At 38.2% G+C, this 22432-nt stretch overlaps 1 protein-coding gene across 2 annotated transcripts in view; it reads right to left on the reverse strand.

Moving 5' to 3' along the window:
* TMOD2 (tropomodulin 2) overlaps positions 1-22432 on the reverse strand; it is a 57304-nt gene that overhangs the window by 15753 nt on the left and 19119 nt on the right. For both annotated transcript variants that reach the window (XM_020980850.2, XM_020980867.2), the window contains exons 5-9: positions 21054-21140; positions 16534-16664; positions 8808-8915; positions 7744-7887; positions 401-545 (exon numbers count right to left, since the gene is read on the reverse strand). In XM_020980850.2, the coding sequence (XP_020836509.1) occupies positions 401-545; positions 7744-7887; positions 8808-8915; positions 16534-16664; positions 21054-21140 (615 nt within the window). The remainder of the gene's footprint in view (positions 1-400; positions 546-7743; positions 7888-8807; positions 8916-16533; positions 16665-21053; positions 21141-22432) is intronic.

Consider the following 22432-nt stretch of genomic DNA (forward strand, 5'->3'; position numbering starts at 1 on the left):
CAGGGAAGCCTGTGGACCCCTTCTCCAAATAATATTTTGAAATGCATGAAATATACTACATTGGATTATGTGAAATCAATAAAATTAAAAAATAGTTATCAAAACATTAGGAAAAACCCAACAAGTTCATGGAACCCAAGCTAAGAACACTTGGTTTATGTGAACCATAAGCATTGAGTATTGGGATGATTCTATTATCAATGAATTTGGTGAAGTACTACTAAATGACTCTGAGGGTAATAGAAATGGTTATCTATTAAAGTATGTATCTGAAATGTAAAGATGGAATTGTCTAAAAAGAGCCACCATGTTGTTATAGTTTTTAACATCCTATCATCCATTACATGCAAAGCATCTAAAAAGCAACACAATAACCATTGTTAAAATTATGGTATTTTACCTAGATCATTATTCTTTGTGATAGCAGCTGCTACCCTGGTTCTTGGCCCTTGTTTTGTAAACTGGTATCCAAACTTAAGAATCATTGAGTTCTCCTCAAGCATCTGAGCAATTTCCATTTCTACAGCCGTTCCCAACTGCTGTCTCTGGTTTGTGAACAGACATATACATACATATATACACAGAGAAGACATACCAAGAAAGAAGGGAAAACATTTACTTTCATAATATATAATTCAAATAACTAACAAGCATAATGAAAAAAAGAATAGGTATATCGTGGCTTTTAAAAGGCTAAAAACAAAAAAACTGGTCAATTTGTAACAGTCTACCCAACTGCAGAAGACTCTGCTTCACACAATGTCATCAGAGTTATCCTCATATATAGAAAGTTTAAAAGTGAAGATCAGTTAACATGTGCTTGCCACCTGACCTCCTAACCTTTCCAGATTGAAGAAACTGGGCAAATCATTTATGAAGAAGAGAAAAGAGAAATGGGAAGAAAAGTAAAACCTAGGCTAATATTTAGTGCTTCTTGTATTCTACTGAATGTCTGTAAGGGAGTCAGCATGATGTAATGGAAGGAGCCTTGGAGACAGGAGACCCTCTGAGATCTTAATGCTTGCTTGGGCACTAATCTAATTAAATGACCTTAAGCAAATTGCTTTACCTTTTGGTAGAATGATGAAGTTAGACCAAATGTTCACTAAAATATTTCTCTTTTAACACAGATAAATAATCAAATGGAGTTTTCAAAAATTAAATGACTTGATATTAACTAAAATAATCATTGAATGTGTCTCCTATGGGTGAAAACTGGAAAAAATCAATAAAATTAAACTCCACAAATTGGTCAGTTTGATCTCTTCCTAAAGCACAAGTCTGACCATGTCACCCCTAGACTCAGAAATGTTCAGAGGCTCCCTGTTGCCTCAAGAGAAAAACACGGACATTTCTACTTGGCATTTAAACCCCTTGATGATCTAGTTTTGGCCTACCTTTTCATGCTTATTGAATACTCTCCGTTTTCACATACTCTACATTCCATCCAGATTGGCCTACTTTCCCTAAATGCAGCATTACAACTTCCACTTCTGTGGCTTTATACAGGGCTCCTCCATGCCTAGAATGCACTGTCCTCTTACCTCTGTCTTCTAGAAGCCCTAACTTTCCTCAAGGTCCAATTCAGGTAATAACAATAATATCAATTTCTCATGTAATCAGCTTCTGATAATAATAACAACAATAATAGCATTTACATGGCATGTTAAGATTTGCAAAGTGTTTTACAAATATCATCTCATTTTATCCTCATGACAACCTTGGAAAGTAGATGCTATTATTATTATTATTCTCATTTTACAGATAAGGAAACTGAGGCAGACAGGTGACGTGACTTGCCCAAGGCCACATAACTAGCTAGTATCTGAGGACAGATTTGAATTCAGGTGTCACTGACTCCAGTCCAACACTCTAAGCTGCCCACTGATTCTCCTTTACAGTTATTGATCTTTCCCTCAAATGATTTAGTATTTCTCTAGCTATTTACATGTTGTATTTCCTAGTACAATGAAAGCTTCTTGAAGGCAGTGATTAGTTTTCATTTTGTCTTTGTAGGCCCAGGACTTTTATGTGTTTTGCACAGAGCAGGTGTTTAATAAATTCATTTGATTTGGATAATACATAAACTGAAGATGACAATCGTAATCCGATTATTTTTTTCATTGCTTGTTACAATTGGTTGCAAGTCCAAATGAATTACCTAATTGGACATCACAATAATTCCTCAACTTTTAAAAAAATTGTAAGCATTTTTGGATTAAATTGAGGGAAAACATTTTTAATAGTGAGGCACAAAGTACTTAGTGACGAATTAGAGAGAGGAAATAAAACATAGGAAATAATGAAGATGAAGGGCCCACCTAGAGGTCAGGGGTGTGTGTGTGTGTATGTGTGTGTGTGTTACAGACATTACAACTGCATTTCTCTCCTCTTCTCTCCTCTAGCAGAAACTAAGGGTTACTCCATTTGTTTGAATTTATATGTTGTTAAGTTTTCCCATCGTCGCTAGAAAGAGTTTTAGAAGCAGTTTTTGAAAACACCACAAGATGGGGATATAACTCTATGAAAAATGACTACTCACTAAACATGAAAAGATCTTCACAAATTTCTAGGTCTGTAGTTTAATTTTTTTTTCTGGTCTGAAAAGATTGTGCACTCTCTCCCCCCCACCCCCCACCCCCACCCCCAGGTCTCTATGTATCCACCTTCTCTTTGTAGTATAAATACTTTTCTACCAACTTTTTTCTTTTTCTTTTTTTCTTTTTTTTGGCTAGGCAATGGGGTTAAGTGCCTTGCCCAGGGTCACACAGCTAGTAAGTGTTACGTGTCTGAGGCTGGATTTGAACTCACATCCTTCTGAATTCAGGGCCAGTGCTCTATCCACTGCGCCACCTAGCTGCCCCATTCTATCAACTTTTTTCAAAGCTTTATTTGCCCATATTTTTTATCTACAGGATTACTATTTTACAAGGAGGATAGTGTTAAATAATTTAGGTCATGAACACTAGGATTGTGTTGCTGGTATTCTACTCAAATTCACTGCCATTGATCTGAATATTTCATTTGGACAATATGCCACTTATGTTTATACAATGCCATACAGTTTAATAAACATTGTCTTATCCATTATATCATCTGATTTTCACAACGACCCTGTGCGGTAGTCAGGACAGATATTATTATTATAAGGAAACTGAGTTTCAGAGAGGGTGTGTGATCTGACCAAGATCAAATAGCTAATAAGAGGTAGTGTTGAGACACACATCTAGATTTTCTGACTCAAAGTTTAGGCTGGGGAATCATACTGCCTCTCATTTACATAAAAACTACTGGGACTTTCCTACTAAAATTATTTTGTTTGGAAGTTTTTCTGGGGATTATTACAATGAGATTTTATCATGGCACATAATCCTTTCTCCCCTTGGTTTCATATTCTTGTGTCTGCCATTTAATTGATCTTAATTTAATCTGAGTTTCAGTTTCCTCATCTATAAAATGGGGATGATAATAATACCTGCATTACTTACTTCATAGGGTTTGGGAGTAAGGCTTTTTGTAAATAGAAAAGTGCAATATAAAAGTAAACTCATTTTTTAGAAGTGTCCCACTTCTTACCCTTAAATTTACATGCAAGTCATTTCATGGAATCATAGGACAGAGTGATGGGCTGGAATCAGGAAGACGTGAGTTCAAATCCAGGCTCAGACACTTACTAGCTAGGTGATTCTGGGTAAGTCACTTAATGTGTCTGTCTGCCTCAGTTTCCTCAGTTATAAAATAAGGCTAACAACACTTACCTCTCCAGGTTGTTATGAAGATCAAATAAGATAATACTTGTAAAGTGCTTAGCTAAATCAATGTGTGTTTCCTTTTTAAAAAATCATCTTCTAGTCTAATACTGTTATTTTGCAGGTGAAGAAATTGAGACTCTGAAATGGGCAAGGACTTGTCCAAGGGTCACATAAGTAGGGATTCCGATCCAGGTTCTCTGGTTCCAAACTAGAGCTATTCCCACTTTATTACATTGTACATTTGCCTGATTTGTTACATGCTCCTTCGAATCTTCTATTTTTTCATAAGTGATACCTGATGGAATTATACTTAGCAGAGCTTTATTGACTACTTCTCATTTATCCGGTGCCTTGTTTGTAAAGGGTTCTTGGTCATCACCCAGTGGATTCTCAGTAGGAATGCACTTTGGTACTTCTGTCTGTTACTTACCATGCTATATTAGTTTCAGCTCCCAATTATGCCTTTGGAACAAAGTTGTAACAGAGTACAAGCTCTAATTATGGATTTCTGCATTCTATTGAATTTAGCAATTCAGCTAAACCAACAATGAATGCCCTTTCCCTCTTCTTGTCATAAGGAGAGAGAAGTACAACAGGGAAGTCAAATATAAGACTTTGGTAAATCCATTCCAGGGTGACTTAAGGTGAACTATGAGGTGAGTAACTTGAGAGGGATTTCAAGTGGCAAGTCGGGCTGCATGTTCATATTTTCAAAGATCAAAACTAATTGAAATTTCTGAAGGTCCAGATTATTAGGTAGATTTTAAGAGCATGGAATGTCTAAAAATGGGGATTTAGGGGTACGGATTCTGGAATGGGGTTTTGAAATTATCTAAGCCATCTCACACTCAAAAATGTAAATACACTTTGAAATAAGCAGGTCTTGGGTCTCTTAGCAATATTTCACTAGGGTTTTGAAAAAAGCCTCTCCCTGAACTTTTCATTACTTCATAATTATTCTCAACTTGTTCCATTTAAACATTCGGCCACTCTACCTCTTCCTTACCCTTCTTTCTTGTTTCTCTTAATAGCCCCTAGCCCCTCTCCTTCCACCTTTGTCCTGGGTACTCAGCAATAGACAAAACATGGTGATGTGTGGACTGGTGTAGCAATTCATGGGAAAATTACTCACTGGATGTCCCTAGTTGAACATAATCCTGAATTTGGCCAGACTGAAACTAAGAAATTGGTTCTATGGCATTACGGGGAATTAAATTAGAATTGGGCTAGGAGGTGAGGGGGCCCAATTTCAGTTCTAGAGATGTACAGGTACACAAGAAGGACGATTCTGCCTTGCATATCCTCTTTCCCATCTCTTCCTACACCTTGACTGAACTCCAAACAGTTCAAGGAGGAAGCTTAAGGAATAAAGAAGTTTGAACTGAACTAGGCTGTCCAAGACTATAATGAACTGGATCAGAAAACTGAGGAATACCACAGAACTGCAAACATCCCGCCCCTTCTCCTCACCCCATACCCTTGGACCTAGTTGGGGCAACAGACAGATCCAGCACAAGATATTCAGGAGACTTCCAGATTAGACCTTCAGTTCTCGTCCATGGAGCTAGCAAGATGGCACCCCCTTGTCTCTAGCAGATTTCTCCCTCTATCATTCCTCCTCTCTCACTAATCTTTATTCCCCTTTTGCCTCTTGGCTGCCTCCCTGCTGCCTACAAACATGCCCATTTCTCTCTCATCCTTTAAAAAATCCTTATTTGATCTGTCCATCCCTGCAAGATATCATTTTATATATCTCCTCCCTTTTGTAGCTAAACTCCTTAATGAGACTATCTATAATTGATGCTTCCATTTCTCCTCTCACTCTCTTCTCAACTTTCTGCAGTCTGGCTTCCAATCTCTGAATTCAACCAAAATTGTTCCCTTCAAAGTTACCAGTGGTCTCTTAATTGCTAAATCTAATGGACTTTTCTCAGTCTTCATCCTTCCTCACCTCTCTGCAGCCTTTGACACTGTTGATCACCCTCTTCTCTCTCGGCTTTCCTCTTACCTGTTTGCCTACTCCTCAGTCTCCTTTGTTGGATCTTCATCTAGGTCATGCCTGCTAATGATAGGTATCCACTAAAGCTCTGTTCTGAGCCCTTTTCTCTTTTTCTCCTGTACTAACTTGCTTGATAATCTCATCAGTTCTTATGATAATCTCATCAGTTCTCCCTTCCCTCCTTGGTACTCTCTTCTCTCTAGGGTTTTGGGACATCACTCTCTCCTGGTTCTTCTCCCACTTATCTGACTACTTCTAAGTTTCCTTTGCTATAACTTCATCTAAAACACTGCCTCTAACCATAGGGGTCCCACAGGGTTCCATTCTGGGCCCCCTTCTCTTCTGCTTCTATACTACTTCATCTGGTAATCTCATCACTCTCATGGATTCAATTACCATCTTTATAACAATGATTCACAAATTTACCTTTCTTCCCCCAATCTCTCTACTGATCTCCAATCTCAATAGCTTTTCAGATATCTTGAATTAGATGTCCACTAGACATCTTAAATGCAACATATCTAAAACAGAACTCATTATCTTTCCCCCTAAATCTTCTTTGCCTCCTAACTTCCCTATTACTGTAGATGGCAACAATATCCTCCTGATTCCTTGGGCTCTCGAAACCTAGGAATTATCCTCAACTCCTCACTATCTCTTGCCCCCCCTTCCATATCCAATCTATTGCCATAGCCTATTGATTTGCAAAATCTCTCATATATACCCCCTTCTTTTCTCTGATGCTGCTACCACCGTTGGGGAGGCCCTCACCTCCTCACACCTGGATAATTACAAAAGTCCGCTGGTGAGTCTGCGAGCCTCAAGTCTCTCCCTACTCCAATCTATCCTCCATTCAGCCACCAAAATTTTCCTGACTCACTTCCATGTCATTCCCCCTCCTCCAAATAAATTTTAATGGCTATTACCCCCAGGATCAAATGCAAAATCCTTCTTCATCATTCAAAGCCCTTCATAAGCTAGCACCCTCCAACCTTTCTAGTCTTTTTACACCTTACTCCCTGACATGTGCTCTTCAATCCAGTGACGCTGGCCTTTTGACTTTTTCTTGAAAAAGATACTCTAACTCTCATCTCTACTTTTTCTGGCTGACCTCCATATTTGAAATACTCTTCCTCCTCATCTCCACCTATTGACTTCCCTGGCTTCCTTCAAAGCTTCAACAAAAATTTCATCTCCTAAAGAAAACCTTTCCCAATCCTTTTTTTTTTGTGGTGTACTTTTTTTCTTTATTTTTTAAAAATTAATCCCAATCCCTCTTAATCCTAGTGCCTTCTTTCTGTTAATTATTTCCTATTTCTCCTGTAAATAGTTTGTCTGAACATATTTATTTGCTTCTTGTCTCCCCCATTAGATTGTGAGCAGGGATTGTCTTTTGCCTCTTTTTGTATCCCTAGTACTTAAATGTTCATTGATTGACTGTCTGAATTTAGAGTAGGGACCTTTATGGCTGTTGTGACCTTGCCTGAACATCCTCTCTTCCTCAAGAAGTGGCAGGTGGCTGATTATAGCCAGCAGTATGAAGGAAAGGAGAATAGGTGGAGAATTGTTTGGGAGTCAGCCTGGGTGACTGCATTAGGCCAGACGGTTTGCACTTGCTCACCCTAGAACTAGGTCTATCCATGTTGGATATGTTGGCAATATTTTACACAAAGAAAAAGAAGCATTTTTTAAAATGGTATCTGAGTTCCTGGGTATGGCAGTTTTCTTTCCCTTTCTTGACAAGAACAGGATTGAAGGGACTGGGGGAAAGTCAGGGATGAACCTGGGCTGGGCTGGGTCTGGGACCCTGCCTTAGGAGAAAATGATAACAACAGCGTATCAACATTATTTGCCTTGTCTCCTCAAATGCTTCCCTAATCCTAGACTAGAGAGTTTTCTCTCCCCACAGCATGTATACGCTTTGGGCCACAACTCCCTCATTCTCTGCATAGCAGAAGCAATTGCAACATACAAAGAGATGCTTGAGTTTACCTGGTTGTCTATCTTGACCTCCGTCAGGGTCTCGTTTTCTTTCAGGGCGTCCACCAGTGCCAGAATCCCAGTTCCAGTGATAAAGTTGGACTCAATATTTAGACTTTTCAATGTCTTGTTTACTTTTAACATATCTGCGAAAGCCTGAACATGCAGGGAAGAAGACTCCATGAGCATTTCTGAAGGTTTCTGTGTAGAAGCACTCAGCATACTGAACAGAGACATTTGATTACCACTTAATCAAGAAAAAATCTGGGTCCTAATAACCTATTTCCCAAGTAGGATGCGATATAAGTCTCCAGGGCCTCAAGCAGTCTGGAAATGAGAGCTTCTTTACAGCAAGGAAAATCAATTCTAAAGACTCTTTAGAGCTACCTACCTCTATCTCCCCTCCCATTCCTTTCCACTTTCTTTTATGTCTTGTCTCTATTAGAATAAAAGCACTTTGAGGACAGGGACTGTCTCTCTGTTTCTATCCGTATCCCTAGTGCTTAGCTTAGTACCTGGCACATAATAAGCATTTAATAAATGTTTGTTAGCTGATTTATTTATGGAACTTAGTGCCCTTGCTCAGCAAAACTTCCTTATGATCTGCCTGAATGATTTCTCCTGAGGTGCTTAAAAATTCTGGTTATTTGATGTCTCCTGGTAGTTGAAATCCAGTCAAATGTTTTTTTCCCCCATAAAATCATAACTAATGTGTGTTTACTTACTATGCAGAGGATTCCTTACCTATATTAAGAACAGGGGGCAGCTAGGTGGCACAGTATGGAGCACCAGACCCTGGAATCACGAGGACCTGAGGTCAAATCCGGCCTCAAACACTTAATAGCTGTGTGATCCTGGGCAAGTCATTTAACCCCGATTGCTTCCCCCACCAAAAAAAAATAATAATAAAGAATACATAATAGGAAAAAAGATGTTATATAGGTTGTCCCAAAAAGTCTTAGGGCAGTTATAAGCAGTAACTGCTTGAAACTTTTACTCTGAGACTCTTGGGATACCTTGAATTTGTTTCTAATGAGTTGGGTTTTTCAAGTTACATTTTTAAGAGTGTTACTTACAATTGCAACAGGGTCGTTGCTGCGGGTGGCAGCCAGGCTGAACTTTTTCACATGAGTGTTGGTCTCTAGAGCCTTTGCAAACTCCTTCAGGGTTGGAATTGGAATATTCTATGATAGGAGGAAATTTAAGGCCATTAGACAGGCATTTTGAATTACAGACTCCTGACTTACAAAAGGTCCCATTCATCTAAAGGGATAATTTTCAACAGTCCATTTGTCCTCTGTTACTCTTCATTCTGGATAAGGGCCAAGTTTTAGCTTGGACAGACTGTACCAACTCTTTGACCTTTTGATGCCTCCTTTCTATCACGTATCACTTAAATATACCCTATCACTTCCTTTCTCTTCAATTAGGGGGTTCCTACATCTACCACTACCACTGCTTATAGTCCAGATAATTAAAGAATTACTGAATTTTTGTGTTGGGAAGGACTCTAGTGGCCATCTAGTTCAATCCATTCCCCCCCCCAAAAAAGTTCCTCTAAAACAATATCCAATAAATGGGCATCTAGCCTTCCCCTACTATGGAGGAACCCACTCTGTCTTTGAATAGCTCTAATTGTTAGGGAGTTTTTCCTTACAACATGCTTAAATTTGCTTATTTATAACTTCCACAAACTGTTCTTATTTCTGTTTTCTGATGTCAGGGAGAACAGGTCTCATCCCATTTTCCATGGAACAGTCCTTCAAATACTTAAAGGCAGCTAGAATTTTCCTCCTGAGTCTTCTCTTCTTCAGGCTATATATGCCAATTCCCTTACTCAGCCAAGGAAGGAATCAGGACTACCTGAATACCAAACTCAAGAAGAGCTATAAAATTGGGAGCTCATATGACATCCTACTTGCCCATTTCTGGACATACTCCAGCTTACCATTATCTAAGTATTAAACCATGGTGGTCAGAAATATAGAACTCTAGATTCAGTCTTCCCAGGATTAGAGTACAGTAGGAGTATCACCTCCTCATTCCTGGAAGTTAGATGTTTTCTTAATGAAGCTTAAGATGGCATACTACCCTCCCAGAGGACTGTTACAAGTATATTTTCTTTAATTCCTCCTTTCCTTGCTTCCTAATCTTGCCCATTTATCTCAAGGAAAAATCTTTCTCCTTCTACCTCCATTTTCTCTTTTTTCCCTGTCTTCATTCCATTTGTGATGCCTCAAATGATCTTAAACATGTCTACAAATGCAACACAGATTTATTAAGCACCCATACCCACTGTGTATAAAGTACTGTGATAGGTGCCAGGGTTTAATGAAAAGCTTAAGTGTGGTACTAATGATACATCTATATTAAGGAAAAGGGAAGCTATAAATTTTTCCACAACATTAAACATTATAAAGGACCAGTACCATCAACCTCTAAAATCCTTATAATTGGCCAGAAGTCCCTTTTAGAAGAGCCACAAAAAATTTTCTGCTTCATCTTCCAATAATTCCTATTTTTCCTCAAGCACTTGCTTTTAAGACAAACAAAATACTAAAATCTACTGTTTTCTGTTTTATCCAATTGTCAATTACTAATACTTTGACAATATTGTTCCCCAATACTTTTCATCGCCAATGTTTTATATTTTATCTACATTATGAGTTAAATTGTCCTTTATGGGATGGTATGGGATGTTAATAAACCATAATAACATTATTTCTATAGAATTATGTATTCTGTATTCCAAATGATCAAATAATGCATAAACTTTTGGAAAATAATCCATTTACAAGCTGGGGACTACATAGTGACTGGAACACATTAGGTGCTTAATAGTTGTTGACTAATTTTCTCACTATTAAGTAGTTGTATTGATAACTGTATTTCCAGCTCCCATTCATTTAAAGTTTCACAGCGCTAGTAATCGCTTACTTGCTGTCAGGATGTCAAATCCCCATCAGTTCTATAAATGAACTTCCGCACTTCATTACCTAGAATGAAGGGGACACCTTCACCAATGTCTAGACAGAAGTACAGGTTGGGTTTTTTTTTTCCCAACTCTCTTAAAAGCAATATGTTTTACTGGAACACAATGATAACAAATGAAGATTGTAGGATCATAAATTTAGAGCTGGAGAGGCCTTTGAGCCCAATTCTCTCATTTTACAGATGATGAAACTGAAGCCCAGTGAAGTTAAACAATCAGTACAAGGTCACACAGACTCTGCAGAAATGGGATTTGAATCTGAATTTTTGAAGAGCCTGGACAAGAGAGCCACTGAGGTCTTCCCAGCCCTGCATCTATCATCCCCTGAGTCCAAATCCATTACTCTTTCCACTGTACCACACCATGGTTTGTCAGGAAAATTGTTTTGATTATTAATACCATCATGTGCATCTATAGCCCTGCTAGGGCACTGGGGAGTATTGCCTTCAATTATTTGTGCTTTTATTAATCTCATAACTATTTCTTTGTCCTCATTAATACAAAATCTTTACATCCAGCCACCATTTGCCTCCCAAACAAGCTTTGAGCCAAATGTGGGAATCTGTTTTGCTTGACTATGCATGTTTTTGTTGTTGTTGTTGTTGTTTTTTGCTTTTTGGTGAGGCAGTTGGGGTTAAGTGACTTGCCCAGGGTCACACAGCTAGTAATGTCAAATATCTGAGGCTGGATTTGAACTCAGGTCCTCTTGAATCCAAAGCCGGATCTCTACCCATTGCACCACCTAGCTACCCCAACTATGCATGTTTTTAACAAAGGATTTTGTTTTTCTTGCTTTCTCAGTAAAGGGTGGGGAAATATGAGAGAAGAGAAGGTGGATTTTCATTTGAAAATAATTTTAATTAAAAAAACCCCAAGCTTTTGGCCATAGAAAAAATGTAAGTGAGAGGAACCAACCCTAAATCTACACTTATTAGTGTAGAAGTGACCATATACTTGACAGACTAAGCTCTGATTGGCTTTACCATACTGGAAAAGCTCTATACACAGGGCTGAAGGTAGACTGACTGTGTATTTGATGTCTGGGAACCAGCCTAGTGAAATGCAGTGAGATTCATTACCAGAAAGTTGGTCACCAGGTGATTAATTTTTCAGACACTCATGAGATATTAAGGAGCTTTGATCTACACTGATGGAGGAAATACCCTCACCAATTAAATTATGGAGTTTTTTGAGAGTAGTAAGGAAACTTGGAAGATAGAGATAGATATATCCAAATGAGGCTCTATTAGTACAAAATTCCTGCATATGACCATGATATCACATATTTTATTCAGTGGGCATTCTTTGGACAAGCTTCTTTTAGAGTTAGAATAGAGGAATCTGAGAGAAGAAGATGACTCAGTGAGTCACTGTCCTAGTGTACTTACGCATGGACCAACACATTTTCAAGAATAAGAATCATAAATTTTGTGAAGTCACACCAACCAACTTTGTACAGAAGAGAACAGGCCACAGAAGAGTAAGCTAATTGCAAAAAGTGTGAAGCTTGATGAAAGACAGGAACCATTAGTTAATGGCTTCCCTAAATGATAATGCAAATACTGTAACATGGGAGGTCATGATGGATAGCTATGTTACTATGATAGTATTGACATCCCATGATATAAAGGTCCACTTCTGAATTATGTCTATGATCTTTCCCTCAGACAGTATCCACTCTCCTTGTATCAGTATGGCAAAATCTATTGGATGTGATCAATTGCTATAAACTCCCCCAACCCAAGGCTACATCCAAAGCACAGGAAGTATTCAAATAAGCTTAAGCAAATATGTCAAATTTCAATTCAATTTAACAAGTCTTTATTAAGTACTTACTACTTGTAAGGCACTGTGCTAGGTGCTGGGAGTACAAAAGCAAAAATGAAGTAGCCCCTGCCCTCAAGGAGTTTACATTCTATTGGAGGAGACAAAGTGTGTAAAGATAATTAAATACAAATATTTACCAAATTAAACAAAGTAATTTCAAGAAGAAGAAAGCCCCCAAACTAGAGGGAACAGGAAAAGCCTAGTAGAAAATGGCACCTAAGGTATATTTTCAAGGACGCTAAGTATTCTAAGAGGCAGAGGTAAGGAGGGCTTTCTGCATTTCAGACATGGGGGACCAAACCAAAACAAAACAAACAAGGGGCAGCTAGGTGGCGCAGTGGATAGATCACTGGACCTGAAGTCAGGAGTACCTGAGTTCAAATCTAGCCTCAGACCAAACACTTGACACCTACTAGCTGTGTGACCCTGTGCAAGTCACTTAACCCCAACTGCCTAACAAAAACAAAAAAACCCCCAAAAAACCAAAAACCAAAAACAGACATGGGGGACCACTTGTAGGAAAGTACAGAAGATGGAAGGCATGTACAGACGGAAGAGCTAACAGGGCAATGGGATTAAAATGAAGAATGTGAAAGGGAGTAATGGGGAATAAGAGTAGAAGGGTAGGTAGGAGCCAGATTTAGCTGGTTTGATGATTTTGTGTTTTATCCTAGAGCCAGTAGAGACTTCCTGAAAATTGTTAAACAGGGGAATGACATGGTCTATTTTAGAAATATCAATATAGCTGCTATGAGGAAGGTAGATTAGGGGGGAAAGATTGGACACTTTAGGAGACTAAATGCAATAGTCTTGGTGAAAAGTAATGAGGACCTGAACTAGGAGGGGGGGCTTCAGGATGGGAGGAGAAGAAAAAGGATAGCAAAGATGTGGAGACAGAATCAATGTGCCTTGGCAACCTATTAGATTTAGATTTAGGGCTTAATTTATTGTTGATATTCTAGACTTAAAAGTAACAGAAGGAGCAGCTCGGTGGCACAGTGGATAGAGCACTGGCCCTGAAGTCAGGAGGACCTGAGTTCAAATCTGGCCTCAAACACTCACTAGCTGTGGGATGCTGGACACTTCGTCACTTAATCCCAATTACCTCCAAAAAATAAAAAAAGGAAGGAGAAAATGTTAACAACGTAGATTAAATTTAAAGGTTATGTCATTCACACTTGAGTTTTTTGGAGACCCTGGTATTAAACGTTTACCAGCATACCCCTTGAGTCAGGACACATCTCCACTCACAGAGTCTCACATTCACATAGAACTCACGGTGTAAGTTCAGGCTCTACTCTACGCAGACTATCACAATAGTCTAATTGCTCTCCTTCCCTCGAGTCTCTCCTCTCTCCACTCTGTTCTCCACCCAGCTGCCCAATTAATATTTCTTTCTGGTGTATGATGTAAGATGTTGGTCTATGCCTAGTTTCTGCCATACTCTTTTCCAGTTTTCCCACCCAGCAGTTTTTGTCAAAGAGTGAGTTCTTATCCCAGAAGCTGGGGTCTTTGGGTTTATCAAACATCAGATTACTATAGTCGTTGACTACTGTGTCTTGCGTGCCTAACCTATTCCACTGATCCACCACTTTGTTTCTTAGACAGAACTAAGTAGTTTTGATGACAAATTAATATTTCTAAAGCACATGTCATTCCGCTCTTTATAAAGCTCTACCCAAGAGTTTTTAACCTCTTTTGCGTCATTGACCCTGGTAAAGCCTAAGAACCCCTTCTCAGAATAATACTTTTAAATGTGTAAAATTAAAAAGGAAAATAATTATATTCAACAGTGATAATTTAAAAAGAAAATTTTTTTAAGGCAATTGGGGTTAATTGCCCAGGGTCACACAGCTAGTAAATGTCAAGTGTTTGGTCTGAGGCCAAATTTGAACTCAGGTACTCCTGAATTGAGGGCCGTTGCTCTATCCACTGCGCCACCTAGCTGCGCATAATTTTTTTAAACTAGGGTCATGGACCCCAGGTTAAGAACCCATTACAGAAGTTTTCTTTTGTCTTTGAGATAAAATACAGGTTCCTCCATTTAGCATTTAAAGATCTTTACAATTCAGATCTTTATAATCTGGTTAGACTTTCAAAAATTCTAAGTTCAGAGAAACTAGTGTATTTGCTATTCCTTCTATAGGACATTCCATTTGCTATTTCTATGTCTTTGGGATACAAGTAGTCTCCTGTGCCTGGAATGCATTCCCTCCTAACCTCTGCCTCTTGGAATTTTGGCTTCCTTTAAGGGACAGCTGAAGGGCCACTCACCTCCTACATCAGGCTGATTTTGTTCCCCTAGGTGGAAAGTACTCTCACCCTCTCTCTTCCCCAAATAACTTTAAATTTACTTTGCCATATTTTGAGTTTATAATAATAGTATTTATAGAGTACCTTAATGTTTGGAAAGTACTTAAAATATTATCTCATTGTATCCTGACAACAATTCTGGGAGGTAGGTGCTATTATTATCATCCCCATTTTATAGATGAGGAAACTGAGGCAGAGAGCAGTTAAGTGACTTGCCCAGGATCATACAACTAGTAAGTGTCTAGGACAGAATCTGAACTCAGGTCTCCCTGAGTCCAAATCCAGGGCTCTACTCACCAACATGCTTATGATTTCCTGGCATAGTGGCTAGCCTGCTGGTATAGATTTGTTTTATACTGAAGTCTGTAAAAATCCATTTCCCCACAATAGAATGTATACTTATGGAGGGTAGGGGCTCTTTCACTTTTGTCTGGGTGTCTCCAGAGCCTACTGGCATTATCCTAGGTACATAGGTGTTGTTTAACAAATGCTTATTAATTGAATCAGGCATACACGTCTAATATATTCATTTGTTACACTTGACCATGTTTATCTGTTGGGGAAAGGGAGTTGGTGGGAAGTGACAATGGATTTTAATGGAGAAAATAAAACATTTTTTTTTAGAGGAATTGAATGAGGAAGAGCCAAGAGTCAAGGATGATTCTAAGGCTAAAAAACAGTTGCTTCCTGAAAGGATGGCAGTATAAAGCAGTGGGAAGAACACTGGCTTGGAAATCAGGAGGCTCTGAGTTCAAATCTCACTTCTGCTAGTTATTTATATCCCTCTGGGAAAGTCATTTCACCTCACTGGGCCTTGGTTTCTTCCTCTGTAAAATGAGGGAATTTAACTAGGTGGTTTCTGAGGTCTCTTCCAGCCCTGGTTCTAACATCTTTATGTTGGCAGCCTCAACAAAAGCAGGGAAATTCAGAGGAGATGGGTTTTGGGGAAAATAAATTCAGTTCCACATGGACTTTTTAAGAGCGAGACGTCTATGGAACATCCTGTTAGAATTATAAGTCAGGTAGTTTAAAATGCAGGATTAGAGAGTAGGAGAGTAATTAGGACTGTATACATTGATTTGGCAGTCATCTGTATAAGATGCCCCTATACCCCAATTCTATTAGTTAAAATCCTTCCCTTACTTCAGGGCTCAAGGGATCCTTTGGATTTGGGATAAGAGGGATAGATAATCACCTCTGGTCCAGAGCACAATGCTTGAACTCTTTCTGGTCCAAACCTAAAACCCTGGGATTTGACTATCTCTAAGTTGGCCTCCCAAAGAGGAAGGACTGGCTCACTATTGTTAATGAGAACACTCACACTGGCATACTTTGTGCTCTACTGGATTATGTTCTCTCTCTCACTCAGTGGGGATGTTTAGCTTCCCTGGGGTCTAACACTCATTCTTAGGCTAAGAATGGAGTCACCATCTGAATAAACACATATTTTAAGTTCCTTGTGTTTAAACTCAAGGACTGAGACTTCTTTCAAGGAACAGTGGGGACCACATCCTCCTTTTCTTCATTTTAGCAGCTCATCTCATAGTACAGAGAAAATAAGAGACATTTTGAATAAGTGTAAATTGATAAGCAAGCAGGTAACTGGTTATCTCCAGCACATTTCCAGCCCTTACTGATGCAATCAAGTGACTGCTACTGTAATTAAATACCTTAATGTTGTTGAGGTTGACTTCCTGAAGACTGGGATCATTGGCTTTCAGCTGCTGCAAACTTGCTTCCACATTTGTGGGATTGGGTGGTTCCTCAAATATTGGTTTGACCTTTTCACCTTTGACTACATCTAAAACACAGGTTAATATTGTTGTAGAATTCAAGTTCTGTTCAATCATGTGTGATAGAATAATTCTCAGTCAAAGATGGTTTCCCAAGAGTCATTTCTATCATGGATTTCAGAAACCATGAAATCTAATATAAAAAAAAAAATCAGCTTTATTGGACAAGCAAGTGAATTATATGGCTTTACTAATGATTAATTAATTCTACCTGGTGCTTATAACTTGGTGATTCTCAGCTTCAGTAGTTATGTTCAGCACTCAGGTATAGGAAGTGACTAGGTTCCTGGGCCCATCGCTTAAAACCACCACATCAGAACTGCTCAGAAATATTGCAATGGGGCAACCAACTTAGATTTAGGTTTTTGTGGTCTACTTTATGACTGACTGCTTATATAGAACCAAATGTGCAGATGGCCATCTGGCATAGTGCCTTCCCAAAACAGCACTTCCATATGATAACTGACATATTACCATATAGGGATATAGCAAACAGACAGATGTATATGCATGTGCACATATGCACATACATGTAACAGTATACATATATACATGTATATACACATGTGGTTATGTGTTTGTATATGTATACATACATGTATACTAGATAATAAGTATGCATGTATACATATACACATATGTGCAGTTGATCCTCAACTTTCAAGGGGGTGATGTTCCTGGAAAATGGTGCAAAAGTTAAAAATGAGAATGTTGATACATTGAACCTATGGGAAATAGGAAGTTAGGTTCCTATGACCACCAAAAACTGTAATCTTTTGCTAAAGATTGCTGAAAATATACTTTTCTGCATACAATTCTTTATAATAAAACATTAATTCTGATAATATGCACTTTTCCTAACACAGCATCTATGATATAGCACACAAAATAAAGCTGGTAACATGCAAAACATTTTCCTTATATTTCCCTAGAATTCTATGACCTTTTGTGCTAACATGTCAGTGTTAATAAATGTCAATAAAATGTCAATAAAAAATCACCCAAAAACATTTGTTTCAGACAATATTCACTTTTCATAGCACCTGAAATCTAAGGTATCATAAATATTGTATAGCAAATAAAATTCTTAAAACTTTTTTAATCTGAGTCTTACTTTCTACTGCATCAGATGGCAGTGTGAGGGCATTGTACTGTGTACTATACTGCTATAAACCTCTCTATCTTGGCTGTGTTTTGAAAACCAAGGGAGAGGTTGCTGAGACTTTAGATGCTGTTGTTGGAAGATGCCAAGACTAGCAAGGTCTCTATAATACCTCCAACACTCTGTGCTTCATAGCTGGTGGATGGCATTGGAGATTGTGAATGACACACCAGCTTGAAATAATACTCCAGCACTGTCTGCTTTGTGCACCATTTGAGATCTTTAAAGGGTTTCAGAGTATGGGAGCATAGAAGAGGGGAGCTGACATTTAACCTTGAAGCTGCGATTGATGATGGAATCGGCAGCCTCAGCATCTCTTGGCAGCTAGGCAATTATGCCAAGCCTCTCTTTAGGGTTGGAACTGTGAGTGGCACAATCATTTTTCTCTCTATGGTATATAACTGCGAGTGTGCACAGCTACCAACATGAAAGTGAAAATGAAGTTTCTAATAAAATTGTGTGAATGCCTGAAGTCATGAAAGTTAAACATGCAAATGTTGAGGACTGAATATAATTGCATATACATAAACACAATCTTACATATGGAATGCACTTTTATTCACGGTTGGTAACAGAAAAAGAAGTGTCATTTATTCTCCTCACTGTTCAAACTTTCAATCCCCTCCTCCTTTCCTTTGGCTCCTGTCTGAAGCTTTGGGACACAATGGTAAGAGAAATGATAACTAGGAGGGGAAAACTGGAAGAGTCCTAGGATTTGAACTGTTTTTATCACTTCAGGAATATGGGTACAGATGAATAAACCCCAAAAGAAACCCCATGTTGGCAGGGGCAAAAATGAAAAAAAAAAAAAAATATATATATATATAATATATATATATATATATATATATATATATATATATATATATATATATATATATGAGAGACGTGGAGATAATTCAGTGCGTCATAGGGCATTTTTATTTCTTGATTTGCTCATGTACCTGGCAATGGCTTATAAGCTAAACTTGAATGCCCATGGGCCTACTGCTTTCCTAAACCAAGCTAGAGTATCTACTCTCTTTGTACCAGTATGGCGAAATCCACTGGGTGCTGATCAGTGGCTGTGGATTCCCCGTTCCGAGGCTACATCCAAAGCACAGGAAGAATTCAAGTAAGCTTAAGCAAATACGCCAAATTTCTAGCTATAGAAGCAAAAGGGCCATGGAAAGGCTGAAATAAGGCCTCCTCATTTATGCTTGGGGATTAGTACAGCCCAGTTAGCAGAAATGTACTGGAATATGACATCCTAGCTTTCCATATAACTTCCAAGCTTTTCCTCTCCTTTATGAAGAAAGAATAGCACATTTCTCGGGGTAATTTCCAAACATCCAGATGAATCTTTATTTTGAATGTTTGAAGAGTTTGTATTCTTTCTCCATTTCTCTTTCCTCCTCCATTCCCTGGCCCTGGCCCTGTCTTCAAATATTTCATCTATAAGAATATGAGAAAAGAGGGGGGTTTTGGTTGATTTTAATGTGCATTTTAAGTAGTTAGGAAATAATCAGATTACTTTTTAAAAGCACTGAAACTGAAATTGAAAGGAGAAAGTTATGCTTACTTTCTGCAAACTATGGTTTATCCCGTTAGCCTGCCAAACTTTAAATTGTCTTCCTTTGAGTACTTTTATATCACTCAAATTGTTCATACTTTATCCATAAGATATACTCTAAGGATTTTATTTTTAATGGGCAAATACTGACAGTATGATTTACCTAAATATTTGAGCATGTCCTAGTTGGTCACACAAAGTAGACTCGGCTTAAAAAATAACTTGTGAGGACCTGAGTTCAAATCTGGCCTCAGACCAAACACTTGACACTTATTAGCTGTGTGACCCTGGGCAAGTCACTTAACCCCAACTGCCTAAAAAAAAAAATTTAAAAAAATAAAAATAACTTTTGTGTGTAAACATTTGCATGAGTGCTAGTACTTCAAATCCAATTTAAAATTGAGAAGTTAGAAATAAAGAGGACCAATGAATCTAATTAGCTTAACAAGGGGCCAGAAAACTAAAATTTTCAAATAAAGACTGTAGATTTCAGCTACAAATTTGCAACAGCAAGATTTTTTAAAAAAACTGAAAAAATAACTAAATTTATTATTTTCCATTTTTGTAAATTACTTATTATAATAAATCTTATTCATAGTACTTGATGTAATAAAGCTTACTTTCAATTTAATAATAATACTTATATAGTGCCTTAAGGTTTGCAAAGTATTTTACAAATATTATCTCATTTGATCCTCACAACAACCCAGAGAGGTAGGTGCTATTATTATCCCCATTTTACAGTTGAGGAAAACTGAGGCAGACAAAGGTTAAGTGACTCGCCCAGTGTTATCCAGCTAGTAAGCAACTGCTACAAATTTGAACTCAAGTCTCCCAGACTACGGCACAGCTAGGTGGCACAGTGGATAGAGTAGATAGGAAGACCTGAGTTCAAATCCAGTCTTAAACACTTACTAGCTGTGTGACCCTAGGCAAGTCACTTAACCCTGTTTGTCTCAGTTTTCTCATATGTAAAATGAGATGGAGAAGGAAATGACAAACCATTCCAGTATCTTTGCCAAGAAAATCCTAGATGGGGTCACTCTTCTCAGGAAGAGTTGGACATGACTGAAAAACAACTAAACAAACTTCTAGATTGCAAGTACTGCACTGTGCCACTAGCTTTAAAAAAGATAAAGAACTTTCTTCCTGATTAGTCTTTCCTTCTCCCCACCTTTCCTCCATCACTGACTTTTCTAATAAAATACCTTTAACACCAAACACCAGCCTCTGGGTCTTATGTTTATATCTGTAAGTTCCTTTCAATCTATCTCCATGGACTAAATGGCTTCCCCCACGCTGTCTCAGGGTCCATTACTTTCTTATCTTTCCTGATAAAGTTTCCCTTCCTGACCAGATAACTTTTACTGTACTTTGAATTAGAGCTTGCTATAAGAGTTGCATCTACCCCTAAGCCCAGTTTCTTAAAATGCTAGGTATAATAATTAAAGGAAAGCAAGATATTAGACAGAATCTAAAAGTCTCTGTTAGTGAAGCTAAACCACATATAAACAGGAATAGGAATCAGAAGTTTATAGTTGCAACATTAAGGTTTTTAGCAACCACGTAATATTGAACATTCTGGCGCACACTACAGAACAGCTGATGAAGAAATCTGAATTTACTGGCAGCCAAAAAATTTCACAACCTTTGCAATTTCCCCCTTTTCCTTCCTTTACTTACTTCTCGGAGGGCTTTTGCCACTATCATTACTGGTGACTTCTTCAGTAAACCGTGGATTATTGACTAAATTGTGAACTCCAAGAACAGCTAAAAAGAACAAAGAGAAGCTGTTAGCATGATAGACACTAAATTAGAATTCCAATTTTTTAATGTTTCTTGAGGAAATGAGTCTTCATGCATAGTATTCCTATTACCCAGACACTTATTTTCTCTCTCATCAGTCAGTTGATAAACATTTATTAAGTGCCTGTTATTTCACTAGGCACAGGGGATACAAAGATAAAAATGAAATAGTCCCTGCCCACTGGAAGCTTATATTCTATCGAAGAACCTTGCTCAGATACTTGGCAGATGTTACAATAATAATAACTGGTATTTATCTAGCAGTTTCATGTTTTATACATTAACTCCTCTGATACAACAACCCTGTGGAGGAGGTGTCATTCTTATTCCTTTTTTACAGATGTATAAACTGAGGCTCAGAGACATTAAGTGACTATCTCAGGTTTACACAGTAAGTGTTTGAGGTGAGAAACCTCAGTCTTCCCAACTGCCAAGTCTAGAATTCTATCCACTCTACCACAGTGCTTCTCATTCTGCTTATTACATTCTTGGATCACACTACCTATTCAACCCTGCCTCTCAGAATTCCTACCTCTCTTCAAGGCTTATGTCAGGTGCCATCTGCTAGAGGAAAAAGTGATCTGGACACCCTTAATTGTCAGTGTCTTTCCCTTTTCAAATTACAATATTTTTATTGATTTGTGCATAAGTTACATCCCTTCAGGAGAATGTAAGCTCCTTGGGGACTTACATTTCTCATTGTATTACTAGCCTTTAATTATCATACCTACCCTTTTAAGAAACTGATTGAGCTTAGGGGCAGAAGCAACTTTATAGCAAGCTCTCTGAATCTCCAAAGCCTGGCAGTGTCTTTTTTTTGTTTTTTTGCTTTTTTTTTGGTGAGGCAATCAGGGTTAAGTGACTTGCCTAGGGGTCACACAGCTAGTAAGTGTCAAGTATCTGGTCTAAGACTCAAGTCCTCCTGACTCCAGGGCTCTATCTACTATGCCACCTAGAAGCTATTAGAAGAACTAGAATTTAAGAATACCTCAAAGGGCAGCTAAATGACTGAGGCTAAAATGACACTTACTAGCTGTGTGACCCTGGGCAAGTCACTTAACTCCAACTGCCTCACCAAAAAAAAAAAAAAAGAAAAAAGAATACTTTGAAGGAACAGGCACATTTTCACATCAGTTGATATATCCGGTCCTTCAAGTGCTTATAGATGTTTGTTCAAATGAAAAGAAAATATCTAATGTGAGGTCCTCTTCTCCAAAAGTACATCTGAATTCATATTAGTAATTGATCATAATAGA

Source organism: Phascolarctos cinereus, unplaced genomic scaffold (genome assembly GCF_003287225.1).
Source record: "Phascolarctos cinereus isolate Bilbo 61053 unplaced genomic scaffold, phaCin_HiC Scaffold_3;HRSCAF=262, whole genome shotgun sequence".
Taxonomy (NCBI): domain Eukaryota; kingdom Metazoa; phylum Chordata; class Mammalia; order Diprotodontia; family Phascolarctidae; genus Phascolarctos; species Phascolarctos cinereus.